General features: G+C 39.2%; 1 protein-coding gene across 1 annotated transcript in view; it reads right to left on the bottom strand.

Moving 5' to 3' along the window:
* Nucleotides 1–18,136, bottom strand: part of mfn1a (mitofusin 1a) — a 40,381-nt gene extending 22,245 nt beyond the window's left edge. The window contains exons 1-6 of the mRNA XM_079648993.1: nucleotides 18,040–18,136; nucleotides 15,508–15,670; nucleotides 7,446–7,570; nucleotides 6,970–7,078; nucleotides 6,570–6,677; nucleotides 1,736–1,889 (exon numbers count right to left, since the gene is read on the bottom strand). Coding sequence (XP_079505119.1) covers nucleotides 1,736–1,889; nucleotides 6,570–6,677; nucleotides 6,970–7,078; nucleotides 7,446–7,570; nucleotides 15,508–15,670; nucleotides 18,040–18,119 — 739 coding nt within the window. The 5' untranslated portion in view covers nucleotides 18,120–18,136. The remainder of the gene's footprint in view (nucleotides 1–1,735; nucleotides 1,890–6,569; nucleotides 6,678–6,969; nucleotides 7,079–7,445; nucleotides 7,571–15,507; nucleotides 15,671–18,039) is intronic.
* Between the last annotated feature and the right edge of the window lie 5,105 nt (nucleotides 18,137–23,241).

The raw sequence follows: 23,241 nt of genomic DNA, 5'->3' as shown, positions 1-23,241 counted from the left end.
TCCTCCTGTCTCACCTGTCTCTCCTCCTGTCTCACCTGTCTCTCCTCCTGTCTCTCCTCCTGTCTCACCTGTCTCTCCTCCTGTCTCACCTCCTGTCTCTCCTCCTGTCTCACCTGTCTCTCCTCATGTCTCTCCTCCTGTCTCTCCTCCTGTCTCTCCTCCTGTCTCTCCTCCTGTCTCACCTGTCTCTCCTCCTGTCTCTCCTCCTGTCTCACCTGTCTCTCCTCCTGTCTCTCCTCCTGTCTCACCTGTCTCTCCTCCTGTCTCACCTGTCTCTCCTCCTGTCTCTCCTGTCTCTCCTCCTGTCTCTCCTCCTGTCTCTCCTCCTGTCTCTCCTCCTGTCTCACCTGTCTCTCCTCCTATCTCTCCTCCTGTCTCTCCTCCTGTCTCTCCTCCTGTCTCTCCTCCTGTCTCTCCTCCCCCCGTCTCACCTGTCTCTCCTCCTGTCTCACCTGTCTCTCCTCCTGTCTCACCTCCTGTCTCACCTGTCTCTCCTCCTGTCTCTCCTCCTGTCTCTCCTCCTGTCTCACCTGTCTCTCCTCCTGTCTCTCCTCCTGTCTCACCTGTCTCTCCTCCTGTCTCTCCTCCTGTCTCACCTGTCTCTCCTCCTGTCTCACCTGTCTCTCCTCCTGTCTCTCCTCCTGTCTCACCTGTCTCTCCTCCTGTCTCACCTCCTGTCTCTCCTCCTGTCTCACCTGTCTCTCCTCCTGTCTCTCCTCCTGTCTCTCCTCCTGTCTCTCCTCCTGTCTCACCTGTCTCTCCTCCTGTCTCTCCTCCTGTCTCACCTGTCTCTCCTCCTGTCTCTCCTCCTGTCTCACCTGTCTCTCCTCCTGTCTCTCCTCCTGTCTCACCTGTCTCTCCTCCTGTCTCACCTGTCTCTCCTCCTGTCTCTCCTCCTGTCTCACCTGTCTCTCCTCCTGTCTCTCCTCCTGTCTCACCTGCCTCTCCTCCTGTCTCTCCTCATGTCTCTCCTCCTGTCTCTCCTCCTGTCTCACTTGTCTCTCCTCCTGTCTCTCCTCCTGTCTCACCTGTCTCTCCTCCTGTCTCTCCTCCTGTCTCACCTGTCTCTCCTCCTGTCTCACCTGTCTCTCCTCCTGTCTCACCTGTCTCTCCTCCTGTCTCACCTGTCTCTCCTCCTGTCTCTCCTCCTGTCTCACCTGTCTCTCCTCCTGTCTCACCTGTCTCTCCTCCTGTCTCTCCTCCTGTCTCACCTGTCTCTCCTCCTGTCTCACCTGTCTCTCCTCCTGTCTCTCCTCCTGTCTCACCTCCTGTCTCTCCTCATGTCTCTCCTCATGTCTCTCCTCCTGTCTCTCCTCCTGTCTCACCTGTCTCTCCTCCTGTCTCTCCTCCTGTCTCACCTGTCTCTCCTCCCCCCTCTTACCTGTCTCCCCTCTCCCGAGCCTCTCCCCTCCCCCCTCCCCCCTCTTACCTGTCTCGCCTGTCTCCCCTCCCCTCTCCCCTCCCCCCTCTTACCTGTCTCACCTGTCTCACCTGTCTCCCCTCTCCCCTCCCCTCTCCCCTCCCCCTCTTACCTGTCTCACCTGTCTCACCTGTCTCCCCTCTCCCCTCCCCTCTCCCCTCCCCCCTCTTACCTGTCTCACCTGTCTCACCTGTCTCCCCTTTCCCCTCCCCTCTCCCTCTTACCTGTCTCGCATGTCTCTCCCCTGTCTCCCCTCCCCTCTCCCTCCCCTCTCTCACCTGTCTCTCACCTGTCTCTCCCACCCCCCACTCTCACCTGTCTCAGGCATGCCCTGTGCTCGCTGCATCCTGGATGTCAGGACCTCTTTAGCGGAGATGAAGAAGATCCTCCCCGGAGCTTCTTCCTCTCCGACCACCTTCAGCTCCCCCGACAGGAAGCTCACCCCCCGGTCCAGGTGCTGCTTCCTCACCTGAGAGGTTTCATTTAGTCCATTAAACAATCTGCAGGATGCATTATGCCTACAAGTACCAGGATGCATTATGCCTACAAGTACCAGGATGCATTACAACTACATGTACAAGGATGCATTATGCCTACAAGTACCAGGATGCATTACAACTACATGTACAAGGATGCATTATGCCTACAAGTACCAGGATGCATTATGCCTACAAGTACAAGGATGCATTATGCCTACAAGTACCAGGATGCATTACGACTACATGTACAAGGATGCATTAAGACTACATGTACAAGGATGCATTATGCCTACAAGTACAAGGATGCATTATGCCTACAAGTACAAGGATGCATTATGCCTACAAGTAACAGGATGCATTATGCCTACATGTAACAGGATGCATTATGCCTACATGTACAAGGATGCATTATGCCTACATGTAACAGGATGCATTACAACTACAAGTACCAGGATGCATTATGCCTACAAGTAACAGGATGCATTACGCCTACATGTAACAGGATGCATTATGCCTACATGTACAAGGATGCATTACAACTACAAGTACCAGGATGCATTATGCCTACAAGTAACAGGATGCATTACGCCTACATGTAACAGGATGCATTATGCCTACAAGTACAAGGATGCATTACAACTACAAGTACCAGGATGCATTATGCCTACATGTACAAGGATGCATTATGCCTACATGTACAAGGATGCATTATGCCTACATGTACAAGGATGCATTATGCCTACAAGTACCAGGATGCATTACGACTACATGTACAAGGATGCATTATGCCTACATGTACAAGGATGCATTATGCCTACAAGTACAAGGATGCATTATGCCTACAAGTACAAGGATGCATTATGCCTACAAGTAACAGGATGCATTATGCCTACATGTAACAGGATGCATTATGCCTACATGTACAAGGATGCATTATGCCTACATGTAACAGGATGCATTATGCCTACATGTACAAGGATGCATTACAACTACAAGTACCAGGATGCATTATGCCTACAAGTAACAGGATGCATTACGCCTACATGTAACAGGATGCATTATGCCTACATGTACAAGGATGCATTACAACTACAAGTACCAGGATGCATTATGCCTACAAGTAACAGGATGCATTACGCCTACATGTAACAGGATGCATTATGCCTACATGTACAAGGATGCATTACAACTACAAGTACCAGGATGCATTATGCCTACATGTACAAGGATGCATTATGCCTACAAGTACCAGGATGCATTACAACTACAAGTACCAGGATGCATTATGCCTACATGTACCAGGATGCATTATGCCTACATGTACAAGGATGCATTATGCCTACATGTACAAGGATGCATTATGCCTACAAGTACCAGGATGCATTATGCCTACATGTACAAGGATGCATTATGCCTACATGTACAAGGATGCATTATGCCTACAAGTACCAGGATGCATTATGCCTACATGTAACAGGATGCATTACGCCTACATGTAACAGGATGCATTATGCCTACAAGTACAAGGATGCATTACAACTACAAGTACCAGGATGCATTATGCCTACATGTACAAGGATGCATTATGCCTACATGTACAAGGATGCATTATGCCTACATGTACAAGGATGCATTATGCCTACAAGTACCAGGATGCATTACGACTACATGTACAAGGATGCATTATGCCTACATGTACAAGGATGCATTATGCCTACAAGTACAAGGATGCATTATGCCTACAAGTACAAGGATGCATTATGCCTACAAGTAACAGGATGCATTATGCCTACATGTAACAGGATGCATTATGCCTACATGTACAAGGATGCATTATGCCTACATGTAACAGGATGCATTATGCCTACATGTACAAGGATGCATTACAACTACAAGTACCAGGATGCATTATGCCTACAAGTAACATGATGCATTACGCCTACATGTAACAGGATGCATTATGCCTACATGTACAAGGATGCATTACAACTACAAGTACCAGGATGCATTATGCCTACAAGTAACAGGATGCATTACGCCTACATGTAACAGGATGCATTATGCCTACATGTACAAGGATGCATTACAACTACAAGTACCAGGATGCATTATGCCTACATGTACAAGGATGCATTATGCCTACATGTACAAGGATGCATTATGCCTACAAGTACCAGGATGCATTATGCCTACATGTACAAGGATGCATTATGCCTACATGTACAAGGATGCATTATGCCTACATGTACCAGGATGCATTATGCCTACATGTAACAGGATGCATTATGCCTACATGTAACAGGATGCATTATGCCTACATGTAACAGGATGCATTACAACTACAAGTACCAGGATGCATTATGCCTACAAGTAACAGGATGCATTATGCCTACATGTACAAGGATGCATTATGCCTACATGTACAAGGATGCATTATGCCTACATGTAACAGGATGCATTATGCCTACATGTACAAGGATGCATTATGCCTACAAGTAACAGGATGCATTATGCCTACATGTACAAGGATGCATTATGCCTACATGTAACAGGATGCATTACAACTACAAGTACCAGGATGCATTATGCCTACAAGTAACAGGATGCATTATGCCTACATGTACAAGGATGCATTATGCCTACATGTAACAGGATGCATTATGCCTACAAGTAACAGGATGCATTATGCCTACATGTACAAGGATGCATTATGCCTACATGTAACAGGATGCATTATGCCTACATGTAACAGGATGCATTATGCCTACATGTAACATGATGCATTATGCCTACATGTACAAGGATGCATTATGCCTACATGTAACAGGATGCATTACGCCTACATGTACAAGGATGCATTATGCCTACATGTAACAGGATGCATTATGCCTACATGTAACAGGATGCATTATGCCTACATGTAACATGATGCATTATGCCTACAAGTAACAGGATGCATTATGCCTACATGTACAAGGATGCATTATGCCTACATGTAACAGGATGCATTATGCCTACATGTAACATGATGCATTATGCCTACATGTACAAGGATGCATTACAACTACAAGTACCAGGATGCATTATGCCTACAAGTACCAGGATGCATTATGCCTACAAGTACCAGGATGCATTATGCCTACATGTACAAGGATGCATTATGCCTACAAGTACCAGGATGCATTATGCCTACAAGTACAAGGATGCATTATGCCTACATGTACAAGGATGCATTATGCCTACATGTAACAGGATGCATTATGCCTACATGTACAAGGATGCATTACAACTACAAGTACCAGGATGCATTATGCCTACAAGTACCAGGATGCATTATGCCTACAAGTACCAGGATGCATTATGCCTACATGTACAAGGATGCATTATGCCTACAAGTACCAGGATGCATTATGCCTACAAGTAACAGGATGCATTATGCCTACAAGTACCAGGATGCATTATGCCTACAAGTAACAGGATGCATTATGCCTACAAGTACCAGGATGCATTATGCCTACAAGTACCAGGATGCATTACAACTACAAGTACCAGGATGCATTATGCCTACAAGTAACAGGATGCATTATGCCTACATGTACAAGGATGCATTATGCCTACATGTACAAGGATGCATTATGCCTACATGTAACAGGATGCATTATGCCTGAATGTAACAAGATTCATTATGCCTACATGTACCAGGATGCATTACAACTACATGTAACAGGATGCATTACAACTACAAGTACCAGGATGCATTACAACTACAAGTACCAGGATGCATTACGACTACATGTAACAGGATGCATTACGACTACATGTAACAGGATGCATTACAACTACAAGTACCAGGATGCATTACGACTACATGTAACAGGATGCATTACAACTACAAGTACCAGGATGCATTACGACTACATGTAACAGGATGCAGTATGCCTACAAGTACCAGGATGCATTACAACTACAAGTACCAGGATGCATTACAACTACAAGTAACAGGATGCATTACGACTACATGTAACAGGATGCATTATGCCTACATGTACCAGGATGCATTACAACTACAAGTACCAGGATGCATTACGACTACATGTAACAGGATGCATTATGCCTACATGTACCAGGATGCATTACAACTACAAGTACCAGGATGCATTACGACTACATGTAACAGGATGCAGTATGCCTACATGTACCAGGATGCATTACAACTACAAGTACCAGGATGCATTACAACTACAAGTACCAGGATGCATTACAACTACAAGTACCAGGATGCATTACAACTACAAGTACCAGGATGCATTACAACTACAAGTACCAGGATGCATTACAACTACATGTACCAGGATGCATTATGCCTGCATGTACCAGGATGCATTACAACTACAAGTACCAGGATGCATTACAACTACATGTACCAGGATGCATTATGCCTACATGTACCAGGATGCATTATGCATACATGTACCAGGATGCAGTACACCTATATGTACCAGGATGCATTACACACACACACACACACACACACACACACACACACACACACACACACACACACACACACACACACACACACACACACACACACACACACACACACACACACACACACACACACACACACACACACACACACACACACACACACACACACACACACACACCTCCTGGATGAACTCCGGCTCGCTCACTGAGGCGTCCCAGCGGTTGTGGAGGATGAAGATGTTCGGTTTGGAGATTCTCTCGCTGACTTTATGGAAGAAAAGTTTCTCCTGCAGACAAAATATTAATATTATAAAAATATATAAAAATAAATTCATATAAATATAATAGAAAAGACAAATGTCATCAATAACATAAATATAATCAATGATATGTAGACTAAGGAGCAATATATGATGTATTGAGGATATACATATTTTATAAATATTATTTTAGTATTCTGTGGGAAACGGTATTTGGATCGCTCTGTTCACACAAACTGAAAGATTGACCATAAAGTTGACGTTGATGATACATCTGGATTATTATCTGTGATTATCTGTGAGTGTGTGATGATCTCACCGTGTTCATGAGCGTGGACTCAGCGTTTCCCACCAACACGAAGACGTCAGCGTCCAAACAGAACTTATCGATCCAGCTGTCCAGCTCCAGGGTCACATCAGTGCCCGGGCTGCAAGATACCATCATCATTATTATTCATTGTATTATTATTATTGTTGTTATTATTATTATTATTATAATTACTATTTTCAACATAATAATAATAATTAATATTATTAACAAAATCATTATTATTATTATTACATTTCATTTAGCTGACGCTTTTATCCAAAGCGACTTACAATTACCGATTACAGGGACATGTCCTGTGTGTGTGTGTGTGTGTGTGTGTGTGTGTGTGTGTGTGTGTGTGTGTGTGTGTGTGTGTGTGTGTGTATGTGTGTGTGTGTGTGTGCGCGTGTGTGTGTGTGTGTGTGTGTGTGTGTGTGTGTGTGTGTGTGTGTGTGTGTGTGTGTGTGTGTGTGTGTGTGTTTGACCTGTCCATCAGCACCAGGTCGTCTCTCAGCAGAGCGCAGCGGCTCTTGGGCCACATGACCTTCACCAGACTGCCTGAGTCCAGAGAGGGATCCATGTGGAGAGCGTGGGCCAGCTGGTTCACCGTCTGAGGATCACATGTTTTAACATGTTACTACAGAACCACATGTTATCATTACAGAACCACATGTTATTACAGAACCACATGGTATTACAGAACCACATGTTATTACAGTACCACATGTTATCATAACAGTACTACATCTTATTACATTACCACATGGTATTACAGTACCACATGTTATTACACAACCACATGTTATTACTGTACCACATGTTATTACAGAACCACATGTTATTATTACAGTACCACATGTTATTACAGTACCACATGTTATTACAGAATCACATGTTATTATTACAGTACCACATGTTATTACAGTACCACATGTTATTACACAACCACATGTTATTACAGTACCACATGTTATTATTACAGTACCACATGTTATTACAGTACCAAATGTTATTACAGTACCACATAGAACCACATGTTATTACAGTACCACATGTTATTACAGTACCACATGTTATTAGAGAACCACATGTTATTACAGAACCACATGTCATTACAGAACCACATGTTATTACAGAACCACATGTTATTACAGTACCACATGTCATTACAGAACCACATGTTATTACAAAACCAAATGTTACTACAGTACCAAATGTACAGAACCACATGTCATTACAGAACCACATGTTATTACAGAACCACATGTCATTACAGAACCAAATGTTATTAAAATACCTCATAGAACCACATGTTATTACAGTACCACATAGAACCACATGTTATTACAGTACCACATGTTATTACAGTACCACATGTTATTAAAGTACCACATGTTATTACAGTACCACATGTTATTAAAGTACCACATGTTATTACAGTACCACATAGAACCACATGTTATTAAAGTACCACATGTTATTACAGTACCACTTGTTATTACAGTACCACATGTTATTAAAGTACCACATGTTATTACAGTACCACATGTTATTAAAGTACCACATGTTATTACAGTACCACATGTTATTAAAGTACCACATGTTATTACAGTACCAAATGTTATTATTACAGTACCACATGTCATTACAGTACCACATAGAACCACATGTTATTAAAGTACCACATGTTATTATTAAAGAACAACATGTCATTACAGAACCAAATATTATTACAGAAACACATGTTATTACAGTACCACATAGAACCACATGTTATTACAGTACCACATAGAACCACATGTTATTACAGTACCAAATGTTATTATTAAAGAACAACATGTCATTACAGAACCAAATATTATAACAGTACCACATGTTATTAAAGTACCACATGTTATTACAGTACCACATGTTATTAAAGTACCACATGTTATTACAGTACCAAATGTTATTATTACAGTACCACATGTCATTACAGTACCACATAGAACCACATGTTATTAAAGTACCACATGTTATTACAGTACCACTTGTTATTACAGTACCACATGTTATTAAAGTACCACATGTTATTACAGTACCACATGTTATTAAAGTACCACATGTTATTACAGTACCACATGTTATTAAAGTACCACATGTTATTACAGTACCAAATGTTATTATTACAGTACCACATGTCATTACAGTACCACATAGAACCACATGTTATTAAAGTACCACATGTTATTATTAAAGAACAACATGTCATTACAGAACCAAATATTATTACAGAAACACATGTTATTACAGTACCACATAGAACCACATGTTATTACAGTACCACATAGAACCACATGTTATTACAGTACCACATAGAACCACCTGTTATTACAGTACCACAAGTTATTATTACAGTACCACATGTCATTAGAGTACCACATGTTATTACAGAACCACATAGAACCACATGTTATTACAGTACCACATGTTATTACAGAACCACATAGAACCACATGTTATTACAGTACCATATGTTATTACAGTACCACAAGTTATTATTACAGTACCACATGTCATTACATAACCACATGCTTTTATTACAGAACCACATGTTATTATTACAGAACCACATGTTATTATTACAGTACCACATGTTATCAGAGTACCACATGTTATTATTACAGTACCACATGTTATTATTACAGTACCACATGTTATTATTACAGAACCACATGTTATTATTACAGAACCACATGTTAATACAGAACCACATGTTATTATTAGAGTACCACATGTTATCAGAGTACCACATTTTATTACAGTACCACATGTTATTACAGAACCACATGTTATCAGAGTACCACATGTCATTACAGAACCACATGCTTTTATTACAGAACCACATGTTATTATTACAGAACCACATGTTATTATTACAGTACCACATGTTATCAGAGTACCACATGTTATTATTACAGTACCACATGTTATTATTACAGTACCACATGTTATTATTACAGAACCACATGTTAATACAGAACCACATGTTATTATTAGAGTACCACATGTTATCAGAGTACCACATTTTATTACAGAACCACATGGTATTACAGAACCACATGGTATTACAGTTCCACATGGTATTACAGAACCACATGGTATTACAGAACCACATGTTAATACAGAATCACATTTTATTATAACAGTACTACATCTTATTACAGAACCACATGGTATTACAGAACCACATGTTATTATTACAGTACCACATGTTATTATAACAGTACCACATCTTATTACAGAACCACATGGTATTACAGAACCACATGGTATTACAGAACCACATGTTAATACAGAATCACATTTTATTATAACAGTACTACATCTTATTACAGAACCACATGGTATTACAGAACCACATGGTATTACAGAACCACATGTTATTATTACAGTACCACATGTTATTATAACAGTACCACATGTTATAACAGTACCACATGTTATTACAGAACCACATGTTATTACAGAACCACATGTTATTACAGAACCACATGTTATTATTACAGTACCACATGTTATTATTACAAAACAAAATGTTAATATAGAACCACATGTTATTATAACAGTACCACATGTTATTATAACAGTACCACATGTTATTACAGAACCACATGTTATTATAACAGTACCACATGTTATTACAGAACCACATGTTATTACAGAACCACATGTTATTACAGAACCACATGTTATTACAGTACCAAATGTTATTACAGTACCACATGTTATTATTACAGTACCACATGTTATTATAACAGTACCACATGTTATTACAGAACCACATGTTATTATAACAGTACCACATGTTATTACAGAACCACATGTTATTACAGAACCACATGTTATTACAGTACCAAATGTTATTACAGTACCACATGTTATTATTACAGAACCACATGTTATTACAGTACCACATGTTATTACAGAACCACATGTGATTACAGAATCACATGTTATCATAACAGTACCACATGGTATTACAGAACCACATGGTATTACAGAACCACATGTAATTATAGAACTACATGTTATTATAACAGTACCACATGGTATTACAGAACCACATGGTATTACAGAACCACATGTTATTATTACAGTACCACATGTTATTATAACAGTACCACATGTTATTACAGAACCACATGTTATTATAACAGTACCACATGTTATTACAGAACCACATGTTATTACAGAACCACATGTTATTACAGAACCACATGTTATTACAGTACCAAATGTTATTACAGTACCACATGTTATTATTACAGAACCACATGTTATTACAGTACCACATGTTATTACAGAACCACATGTGATTACAGAATCACATGTTATCATAACAGTACCACATGGTATTACAGAACCACATGGTATTACAGAACCACATGTAATTATAGAACTACATGTTATTATAACAGTACCACATGGTATTACAGAACCACATGGTATTACAGAACCACATGTTATTATTACAGTACCACATGCTATTACAGAACCACATGTTATTACAGAACCACATGGTATTACAGAACCACATGTTATTATTACAGAACCACATGTTATTACAGAACCACATGTTATTACAGAACCACATGTTATTACAGTACCACATGTTATTAGAGTACCACATGTTATTACAGAACCACATGTTATTAGAGTACCACATGTTATTACAGAACCACATGTTATTACAGAACCACATGTTATTACAGAACCACATGTTATTACAGAACCACATGTTATTACAGAACCACATGTTAATGCAGAACCACATGTTATTATTAAAGAACCACATGTTATTACAGAACCACATGTTATTACAGAACCACATGTTAATGCAGAACCACATGTTATTATTACAGAACCACATGTTATTACAGAACCACATGTTATTAAAGAACCACATGTTAATGCAGAACCACATGTTATTATTACAGTACCACATGTTATTACAGAACCACATGTTAATACAGAACCACATGTTATTATTAAAGAACCACATGTTATTATTACAGTACCACATGTTATTACAGAACCACATGTTATTACAGAACCACATGTTAATGCAGAACCACATGTTATTATTAAAGAACCACATGTTATTATTACAGTACCACATGTTATTAGAGTACCACATGTTATTACAGAACCACATGTTATTACAGAACCATATTTTATTATTACAGAACCACATGTTAATGCAGAACCACATGTTATTATTACAGTACCACATGTTATTACAGAACCACATGTTATTACAGAACCACATGTTATTACAGAACCACATGTTAATACAGAACCACATGTTATTATTACAGTACCACATGTTATTACAGAACCACATGTTATTATTACAGAACCACATGGTATTACAGAACCACATGTTATTATTACAGTACCACATGTTATTATTACAGTACCACATGTTATTACAGAACCACATGCTATTATTACAGTACCAAATGTTATTACAGTACCACATAGAACCACATGTTATTACAGTACCACATGTTATTACAGTACCACATGTCATTACAGAACCACATGTTATTATGGAACCACATGTTATTACAGTACCACATGTCATTACAGAACCACATGTTATTATATAACCACATGTTATTACAGAACCACATGTTATTACAGTACCACATGTCATTACAGAACCACATGTTATTACAAAACCAAATGTTACTACAGTACCAAATGTACAGAACCACATGTCATTACAGAACCACATGTTATTACAGAACCACATGTCATTACAGAACCAAATGTTATTAAAATACCTCATAGAACCACATGTTATTACAGTACCACATAGAACCACATGTTATTACAGTACCACATGTTATTAAAGTACCACATGTTATTACAGTACCACATGTTATTAAAGTACCACATGTTATTACAGTACCACATAGAACCACATGTTATTAAAGTACCACATGTTATTACAGTACCACTTGTTATTACAGTACCACATGTTATTAAAGTACCACATGTTATTACAGTACCACATGTTATTAAAGTACCACATGTTATTACAGTACCACATGTTATTAAAGTACCACATGTTATTACAGTACCAAATGTTATTATTACAGTACCACATGTCATTACAGAACCACATGTTATTATTACAGAACCACATGGTATTACAGAACCACATGTTATTATTACAGTACCACATGTTATTATTACAGTACCACATGTTATTACAGAACCACATGCTATTATTACAGTACCAAATGTTATTACAGTACCACATAGAACCACATGTTATTACAGTACCACATGTCATTACAGAACCACATGTTATTATGGAACCACATGTTATTACAGTACCACATGTCATTACAGAACCACATGTTATTATATAACCACATGTTATTACTGTACCAAATGTTATTACAGTACCACATAGAACCACTTGTTATTACAGTATCACATGTCATTACAGAACCACATGTCATTACAGAACCACATATTATGACAGTACCACATGTCATTACAGAACCACATGTTATTATATAACTACATTTTATTACAGAACCACATATTATTAAAGAACCAAATGTTATTACAGTACCACATGTACAGAACCACATGTTATTATATAACCACATGTTATTACTGTACCAAATGTTATTACAGTACCACATAGAACCACTTGTTATTACAGTATCACATGTCATTACAGTACCACAAGTTATTACAGTACCACATGTTATTACAGTACCACATGTTATTACAGAACCACATGTTATTACAGTACCACATGTCATTACAGAACCACATGTTATTACAGAACCACATGTTATTACAGTACCACATGTTATTACAATACCACATGTTATTACAGTACCACATGTACAGAACCACTTGTTATTACAGAACCACATGTACAGAACCACATGTTATTACAGAACCACATGTTATTACAGTACCACATGTTATTACAGTACCACATGTTATTACAGTACCACATGTTATTACAGTACCACATGTTATTACAGAACCACATGTTATTACAGAACCACATGTTATTATTACAGAACCACATGGTATTACAGAACCACATGTTATTATTACAGTACCACATGTTATTACAGAACCACATGTTATTACAGTACCACATGTTATTACAGTACCACATGTTATTACAGAACCACATGTTATTACAGAACCACATGTTATTATTACAGAACCACATGGTATTACAGAACCACATGTTATTATTACAGTACCACATGTTATTACAGAACCACATGCTATTATTACAATACCACATGCTATTATTACAGTACCAAATGTTATTACAGTACCACATAGAACCACATGTTATTACAGTACCACATGTTATTACAGTACCACATGTCATTACAGAACCACATGTTATTATGGAACCACATGTTATTACAGTACCACATGTCATTACAGAACCACATGTTATTATATAACCACATGTTATTACTGTACCAAATGTTATTACAGTACCACATGTTATTATATAACTACATTTTATTACAGAACCACATATTATTAAAGAACCAAATGTTATTACAGTACCACATGTACAGAACCACATGTTATTACAGAACCACATGTTAATACAGAACCAAATGTCATTACAAAACCACATGTTATTACAGAACCACATGTTATTACTGAACCACATGTTATTACAGTACTACATGTTATTACAGAACCACATGTTATTACAGAACCACATGTTATTACAGAACCACATGTTATAATGTTATTACAGAACCACATGTTATTACAGAACCACATGTTATTACAGTACCAAATGTCATTACAAAACCACATGTTATTACAGAACCACATGTTATTACAGAACCACATGTTATTACAGAACCACATGTTATTACAGAACCACATGTTATAATGTTAATACAGAACCACATGTTATTATTACAGAACCACATGTTATTATAGAACCACTCGTTAGTATTACAGAACCACATGTTATAAACATGGTATTACATAACCACATGTTATAAACATGTTAATACAGAACCACATGTTATTATTACAGAACCACATGTTACTGTCATTTTAAAAACGAAAGGGAAATTACCACATGTTATTAAAGGGATATTATGACATGTTATTAAAGGGACAGTACGACATGTTATTAAAGGGACAGTAGGACATGTTATTAAAGGGACAGTACGACATGTTATTAAAGGGACAGCACGACATGTTATTAAAGGGACAGCACAACATCTTATTAAAGGGACAGCACGACATGTTATTAAAGGGACAGCACGACATGTTATTAAAGGGACAGCACAACATCTTATTAAAGGGACAGCACGACATGTTATTAAAGGGACAGTACGACGTGTTATTAAAGGGACAGTACGACGTGTTATTAAAGGGACAGCACGACATGTTATTAAAGGGACAGCAGGACATGTTATTAAAGGGACAGTACAACATGTTATTAAAGGGACAGTGTGAAATCATTTGTCGTACCGTGATGCTTCTCCTCTCATTGGACGCCTCGGTGGTGAGGTAGGCCTCTTCGCCCTCGCTGCCCTCCACCCTCAGGAAGCAGTTGGTGGTGTGTCCGATGCCGCTGGGCAGGACGCGATCCCTCAGCATGGCGTTGATCACCGTGCTCTTCCCGTTACTCGTCCTGCAGCACAGAGACATTTATTATTATTTATCACAGCTCACTGATATTCAGAGAGTACAAGTACACACATCCTGTACTCAAGCAGAAGTACAGATATTCGTGTTTAAAAATACTCTGGTAAAAGTAGAAGTACTGACTAAACTTCTTCACTCAAGTAAAAGTAAAGAAGTATGGGCTTTGAAATGTGCTTAAGTAAAAAGTACCCATAACTAGCAGCTGTTTTAAAGAGTACCTGACCTCCCTTTATATTAATACAACAATAATGTCATTGTTAGCAAGTGAATGTTTCCATGACAACGTTTTCATTGGTCCCTCTTCTTTAGAGAAGACCAGGAAATTATGCAATGGTATAATCAGGGTTAACAGACTGTAGATTCTTAAAAAAAAACGCTTAAAAACGCATCTTTTTAGAATAGCCGACTAGATTTTTAAATACCCCACATTATGCCATGCCGGCATCACAGCTTTTATTATGTCGTTTTAATTGTTTTCAAAACATTTTTAATTGTTTTTAATTGTTTTTATTGTTTTTGTTGTTTTGTTTCACCGTTTTTAGTTTTGTAGCACTTTGAGTTTTGTTTACGCAAATGAAAAGTGCGCTTATAAATAAAATATATTATTATTAATACCAGTGTAATATGCGTGTAATGTAGAAAATAGCAATTAAATAATTGTTCAGAATATTTACGTGTGATTTCCCCTTTAACCCTCTGAGACCCACGGGGCCGTATACCATCTCAAATATCACATGGTGTTCAAAGCGTCATAACGTCTCAGCTGTTTGAACCAGAGACATGCCGTGTTTTCCTCTTAAACTACAGAAACGGCAATAAACAGCTCTATTAAGTTTTTAATTGAGAGGCGTTTACTTATTTCGGTGAAACGAATGTGCGTAACGTTTTAAAAGATGGGGATAGTCCTTGATTCTGGCGCATTGCTTATCGTTTGTTTGTATTGAGCTATTCTCATCCACAATCTTTGTTTGTGATGTAAGAGTCACGTTTCTGAATCGGACACTCTGATTGGCAGTCAAAGCCAATTGGAGTCTGATTCAGAGGGTTGCCTGTCAGTTCTGTTGGTATGTGTACTGAAACGAGAGCCGGTATAATTCCACGCGCGAAAACAAAATAAAAGTTGGAATAGGTTCTTTTAGTGTCTTAAAAGCAGACTGAGCTATGGCAAGGAAGTTTACTACAGCTGAGGCTTTGGAGCTGATTTTTCAAGGTGACGACGTCGATGAAAACTCAGACGAATCTGCTCAGCATGCCATGTGTGATTGTGGAAAGGAACTGCCATGATATATATAATGTGTAGTCTTCAAAATTGGCAGGACAAAAAAATGACAATTCCTGGCAAAAAAAACATCCATAGACGCTGCCCAAAAGAATGGGCTTAACTAATGAACAGAGTAAGCTAGAGTCTTCTAATGAGTTCTGATACAATGATAATGTGTGCAAATGTCTGTGTTCAATGTTTCTTTCAACGTTATGGTTAGCAGCTCTTTTTAATGACATAAGTTAAAAAAAAAAATGTATGAGCAAATATCCCCTATTATAGTGTAAGTCTCTAATGAGTGGCATATGTCATTAGCTGAGGTTGTGCTGATTTCTGGGATGTGTAAAACTTGATTATACTGTGTAAAGAAATGACAATTTATAAGGCAAAACACAAAAATATACAAAAAACGGAAATGTCCTATGTGGGTCTCAGAGGGTTAAGGGTTGGTACCTTGCAGCGTTAACAGTTATGAGTTATTACATCAGAAACAGACGTGGATCAGCTGGTGTGTTTGAGGAAGTTTGTGAAAGAGAGATAACGGTTATCAGGGCGTCGGTTGGATGAGAATCAGAGTTTCTGAGGAGGCCAGAGGATTCTGGGAACCTGAAGAGGACACTGCACATATTGTAGTTTTCCAATGTATTCGTCTTATTCTTATTGAACTGGGTTTTCGTGTATTTACATTTCTTGCCAAACTTCTTTTCTCTGATTTGTTTTTGCTCTTGTAATAGTTTTACAGTAGTTTTATTATATATACTATTATAAAACTACTGTACTCTTGCGGTGTTGATGTTTGAACACCAGAGCAGCTCGTGTTAACCTCAGACCTCATTTCAGGATAACCAAAAACACATTCAGAGAACCATTGACCTCCAGACCAGGGGACAGGAAGTGGGGAAATGCTGACTCATGTCACGCTGTACGACTCATACTGCTGTGTTCTTTCCTGGATAACCTCAATAAAGTGTCTTTCTCTTCCTGTATTTGGTTCCACCGGCTGCGCTGACCTGTGATGGTCCTACCTAACAATAACAATAACAATAACAATAACAATAACAATAACAATAACAATAACAATAACGAAGACCCACCTGCCAAAGAAGGCCACCTTCATGTGTCTCCGCAGCAGAACCTCTCTGATGGTCCACAGTTTGGTGGCACAGCTCTGCATCTCCAGGCTCTGCTGGTCCACGGCCACTGGGCCCAGGTCCTGCCCCCGACAGCACTCTGGACCACAACCAGAACCAGTCACACACCAGAAGCAGAACCACAACCAGTCACACAGCACACACCAGACCCACAACACACACCAGAGCCAGGACCAGTCACACACCAGACCCACAACACACGCCAGAACCAGGACCAGTTACACACCAGACCCACAACACACACCAGAACCAGGACCAGTCACACACCAGAAGCAGAACCACAACCAGTCACACAGCACACACCAGACCCACAACACACACCAGAGCCAGGACCAGTCACACACCAGACCCACAACACACGCCAGAACCAGGACCAGTCACACAGCAGACCCACAACACACACCAGACCCAAAACACACACCAGAACCAGGACCAGTCACACACCAGAATCAGAACCACAACCAGTCACACAGCACACACCAGACCCACAGCAGACACCAGAACCAGGACCAGTCACACACCAGAACCAGGACCAGTGACACACCAGACCCACAACACACATCAGACCCAAAACACACACCAGGACCAGGACCAGGACCAGGACCAGTGTTTTGGTTTTTTATTGTTTTTGTTATCAATTTGATGTCATTGTAAGGGCCTCTTATGCCTGAGTGTGTATATGTGTGTGTGTGTGTGTGTGTGTGTGTGTGTGTGTGTGTGTGTGTGTGTGTGTGTGTTACCATCCACGAAGGTGGAGCCATCCTTCACGAAGTCGAGCAGCTGATCGAAGATGGAGGTGATCGAACGCTTGGCCACCACGAAGCGCCGAAGAGGGGAGGGGTCAACGGAGTCCATGACGCCTGACACACACACACACACACACACACACACACACACACACACATACACACACACACACACACACACACACACACACACACACACACACACACACACACACACACACACACACAAACACACATACATTAAAACACAAGTTCACACACACAAAAAAGGACCCTTTGAGACAAGAACACATACAAAAACATACTCACACTCTCACACACACACACACACACACACACACACACACACACACACACACACACACACACACACACACACACACACACACACACACACACACACACACACACAAACACTGTACCGTCCTCAGAGGTCCGTATTGTTTAAGGTTCTCTGTCCGTCAGCTCCCATCATGCTCTCTGTTCAACACGCCGACCACATCACACTCACCTGATCCTCAAAGCTCAGCTTTGTGTGTGTGTGTGTGTGTGTGTGTGTGTGTGTGTGTGTGTGTGTGTGTGTGTGTGTGTGTGTGTGTGTGTGATCCTCTTAGTAGGACTTAGAGCTGCTTCACCTGCTCTTTGTGTCTCAGGTGTGTTTCAGTCAGAATATTATGTTCCTTATTTTCACTTTAATATCACAGCGCGGTCATTATTAGGATGTTAGAATAATAATAATAAAACAATTATAAATTATTTATAAATGAATAATAACAAGGAAAAAATGATATGATGATATAAAAAGTAACAAAATAATAATAAAGGAAGACATCAATAATACAAAATCTGCACAATTAATGAATTCAAAAAAAGTTTCACATAAATTTAAGAAATGATGTATTTATTTATTTATTAAGGTAAAAACAAAAAACCTGTATTTAATTTGACTTAATACATGTTATATGTAATCATTTAAAACAAATAGTAAAACTATATTATTAATAATTAAACAAAAACATCTTTAGGCAGATTTCACTCATTCATAATTTACTTTATATATTATATTGTTTGTAGCCTTTATTTAACCTGGTGAAATCCCATTGAGATCAAATTATGTATTTTTAAGGGACACCTGCGGCACGTCGGTCACACAACAAGGACATCATACAACATAGTTACAGGGTACAATTTACAAACCTGTCGACGCTGACAGGTACCAAGAGTATAGCATTGCATCTAGCCGAGCTTTAAAACGATGCAGGGGAACCAAAATGCTCAGTTTCAGTTCTTTTTGCAGAGTTTTCCAAGCTAGAACAGTCCTAGGATCTCAGGCAATAACTACTTCACTCTCTGTGAGATCAGAGAGCAGATATAAGGTGGTAGTTTACCCAACATGGCTTTATAAATGAACGTGTACCAGTGACTGAGCCTCCGTACAGTGAGTGAAGGCAGACCTGCCCTGACAGACAGGGTACAGTGATGGGTTAATGCTTTACAGTTTGTCACACATCTCAGTGCGCTGTGATACGCAGCATCTAACTTGACCAGGTAATGGGCAGGTGCATTCATATAGATCAGATCACCATAGTCCAGCACAGGTCAAAAGGTCACAGAGCCTTTTCCTGGCCTCAAGCGAGAAACAGGACTTGTTCCTGTAGAAGAAACCTAGCCTAACCCTCAGCTTTCTAAGCAGGTTATTGACATGAAGTTTAAAAGTGAGACAATCATCCAGCCAGATACCAAGGTATTTGTAACAGGTAACCACTTTGAGTACTTTTGAGTACTTTGAGTCCTTACGTAGTAACAATATTCAAAGTGGTTTCCGGTGTCTTTTTGGATTTTGAAGATAGCATTACTTTGGTTTGATCAACATTTAAAAGAAGCTTGAGTTCAGAGAGCTGAGTCTGAATAATGTTAAAAACAGCCTGTGATTTAACACCAGCCTCCTGAATGGAGGGACCTGCACAGTACATCACGGTATCATCCACATACAAATGTAAAGTAGCTTCATCCACATTTTCACCTAAGCTGTTGATATAGATGGAGAATAAAAGTGGACCTAAAACAGAACCTTGAGGAACACCATTAGTAATGTTTAACCACTCAGAAGACAGCCCATCAAAGTGAACACATTGGGACCTTTCAGAGAGGTAGTTCACAAACCACCCCACTGCATGCTGGATATGCCAATACTGAGTAGCCTCTGCTTTAAGATGTGATGATCGACGGTATCAAACGCTTTGGACAGGTCAATAAATAGAGCTGCACAACTCTGCTTATTATCTAAGATACTCTTAATGTCATTCACCTCTTTCATTGTGGCAGTGATGGTGCTGTGTTTCTTTCTGAAGCCTGACTGATGTTTAGACAGGATGTCATGTTTACATAAAAACTCCTTTACCTGTTCACTCACTAGGCGTTCAAGAACCTTAGCCAGAACTGATAACTTAGAGATTGGCCTATAATTATTTAATAAGGTGGCCTCCCCTCCTTTTAGCAAAGGCAGGACATACGCTGACTTCCATACTTTTGGAATTGTATTTGTGCTGAGGGAGAGGTTAAAAAGAGTAGTGAGAGGTGGAGCAATAAAATCTGCAGCTATCTTTAAAAAGAAAGGTTCTACGTTGTCCGGGCCAGCCGGTTTCTTAGGATCTAACTTGGTTAAAGCTTCATGAACAACATCAACAGTAAAAGGAGTAAAACTGAAAGGGTTTTCCAGACCACCTTGTTCAGAGTCACAGACTGGGGTGTTCACAGAAGCAGAGTTAGAAACAGAATCAAACAGAGAGCCACAGGACACAACATGCTCATTAAAGCAATGTAACATGGAGGCCCTGTCCGATATAGAGCCAGATGCTGTGGTGAGGCACGGAGGTAGCTCATTACGGATCTCACCGGTGGATAACGATTTAATGGCTTTCCAACATTTTCTAGGATTATTCAGGTTCTTTGTAGAAACTGACAGATAGTACTTTGATTTAGCACTTTTGATGTGAAGTGAAGCTATTCCTTAGCTGCCTGAAACGCAGCCATTCTACCTCTGAGCCGGATTTCCTAGCCTTTGCCCAGTCACTCTAAATGTACGCAGGGGTGCATGTCTATCAATCATTTCAATAAAACCAACATGAAAATAAGACCATGCAGTTTCTACATCAGCACACAGATCAATTCTTTCCCAATCAAAGCCGAACACATCATGGACAAAACAATGCTCCACAACATGTTCTCTCTTTATGATCAATTTCTTCTGATTGTAATAAAAAGCTGGTATACCTTATAATATAAATATATATATATATATATATATATATATATATATATATTATAAGGTATATTTCCATACACTTTATAATATATAATTTATAACAGCTGCAGTGTGTCCTTCTGTCCAGCAGGGGGAGCTGATGATCATCTGTTATTTAACATTCAATTAACATTTGATTAAAGTTTTCTAAACAGTATTTATTTATTATCACTATGCTTAAATATTAATTAATTCATGTTTACATCAAATGTAAGAGATATTATTTAATATTTTATTCATAATATTTGAACATAGATTCAAATTTTAATGAGTTTTCCTTCATATTTTAACAACAGCAGTTTTAATGTGTTTATTATTTTATTATTTATACTTTTAATTATTTATCATTTTTTTTATTATTATAATATTTTATTTCATTCGTGGGTTTTTGTTTGTGTAAAAAAGGAGGAGCTACAACTTAGCGACAACATGACGACATCAACGAGTGATGTAATATTACAGCCCTGTGTGTGTGTGTGTGTGTGTGTGTGTGTGTGTGTGTGTGTGTGTGTATGTGTGCGTGTGTGTGTGTGTGTGTGTGTGTGTGTGTGTGTGTGTGTGTGTGTGTGTGTCTATCAGCTCCAGTCAGATTCAGAGGACACAGTCGATGATGTTTAATTCAAACTAACTTTCATCATCCTGTCAGACCACACCCCCCTTATCTGAGAGGGAGTGTGTGTGTGAAGGGGTGTGTGTGTGTGTGTGTGTGTGTGTGTGTGTGTGTGTGTGTGTGTGTGTGTGTGTGTGTGTGTGTGTGTGTGTGTGTGTGTGTGTGTGTGTGTGTGTGGTGTGTGTGTGTTTGGCTAGTTTTGTCATAACAGTTGTTGCTGTAACAATAGTACATAATGTTTTTCTTTTATTGAGGTTTGTTGAGTGTCTGAAGAGCGACGTGTGTTTTAAATAACTGTAGTGTTATTACAGTATATTAATTATATTAATGAATGTTGACCTTCATTTCCATCTCTCTGAAATGAATGGAAACACTCTTTGTTTCTGCTAAACTCTGCTTTAAACTGCTCAGCTCAGACTCATGAGTCCTAACCCCTACCAATAGATTATAATTAGCATTATGAGCCCTAAACCGTGACATGTGTT

The sequence above is a fragment of the Notothenia rossii genome (assembly GCF_949606895.1).
Source record: "Notothenia rossii genome assembly, chromosome: 9".
NCBI lineage: Eukaryota > Metazoa > Chordata > Actinopteri > Perciformes > Nototheniidae > Notothenia > Notothenia rossii.
This window is presented reverse-complemented; position numbering and strand designations above follow the sequence as displayed.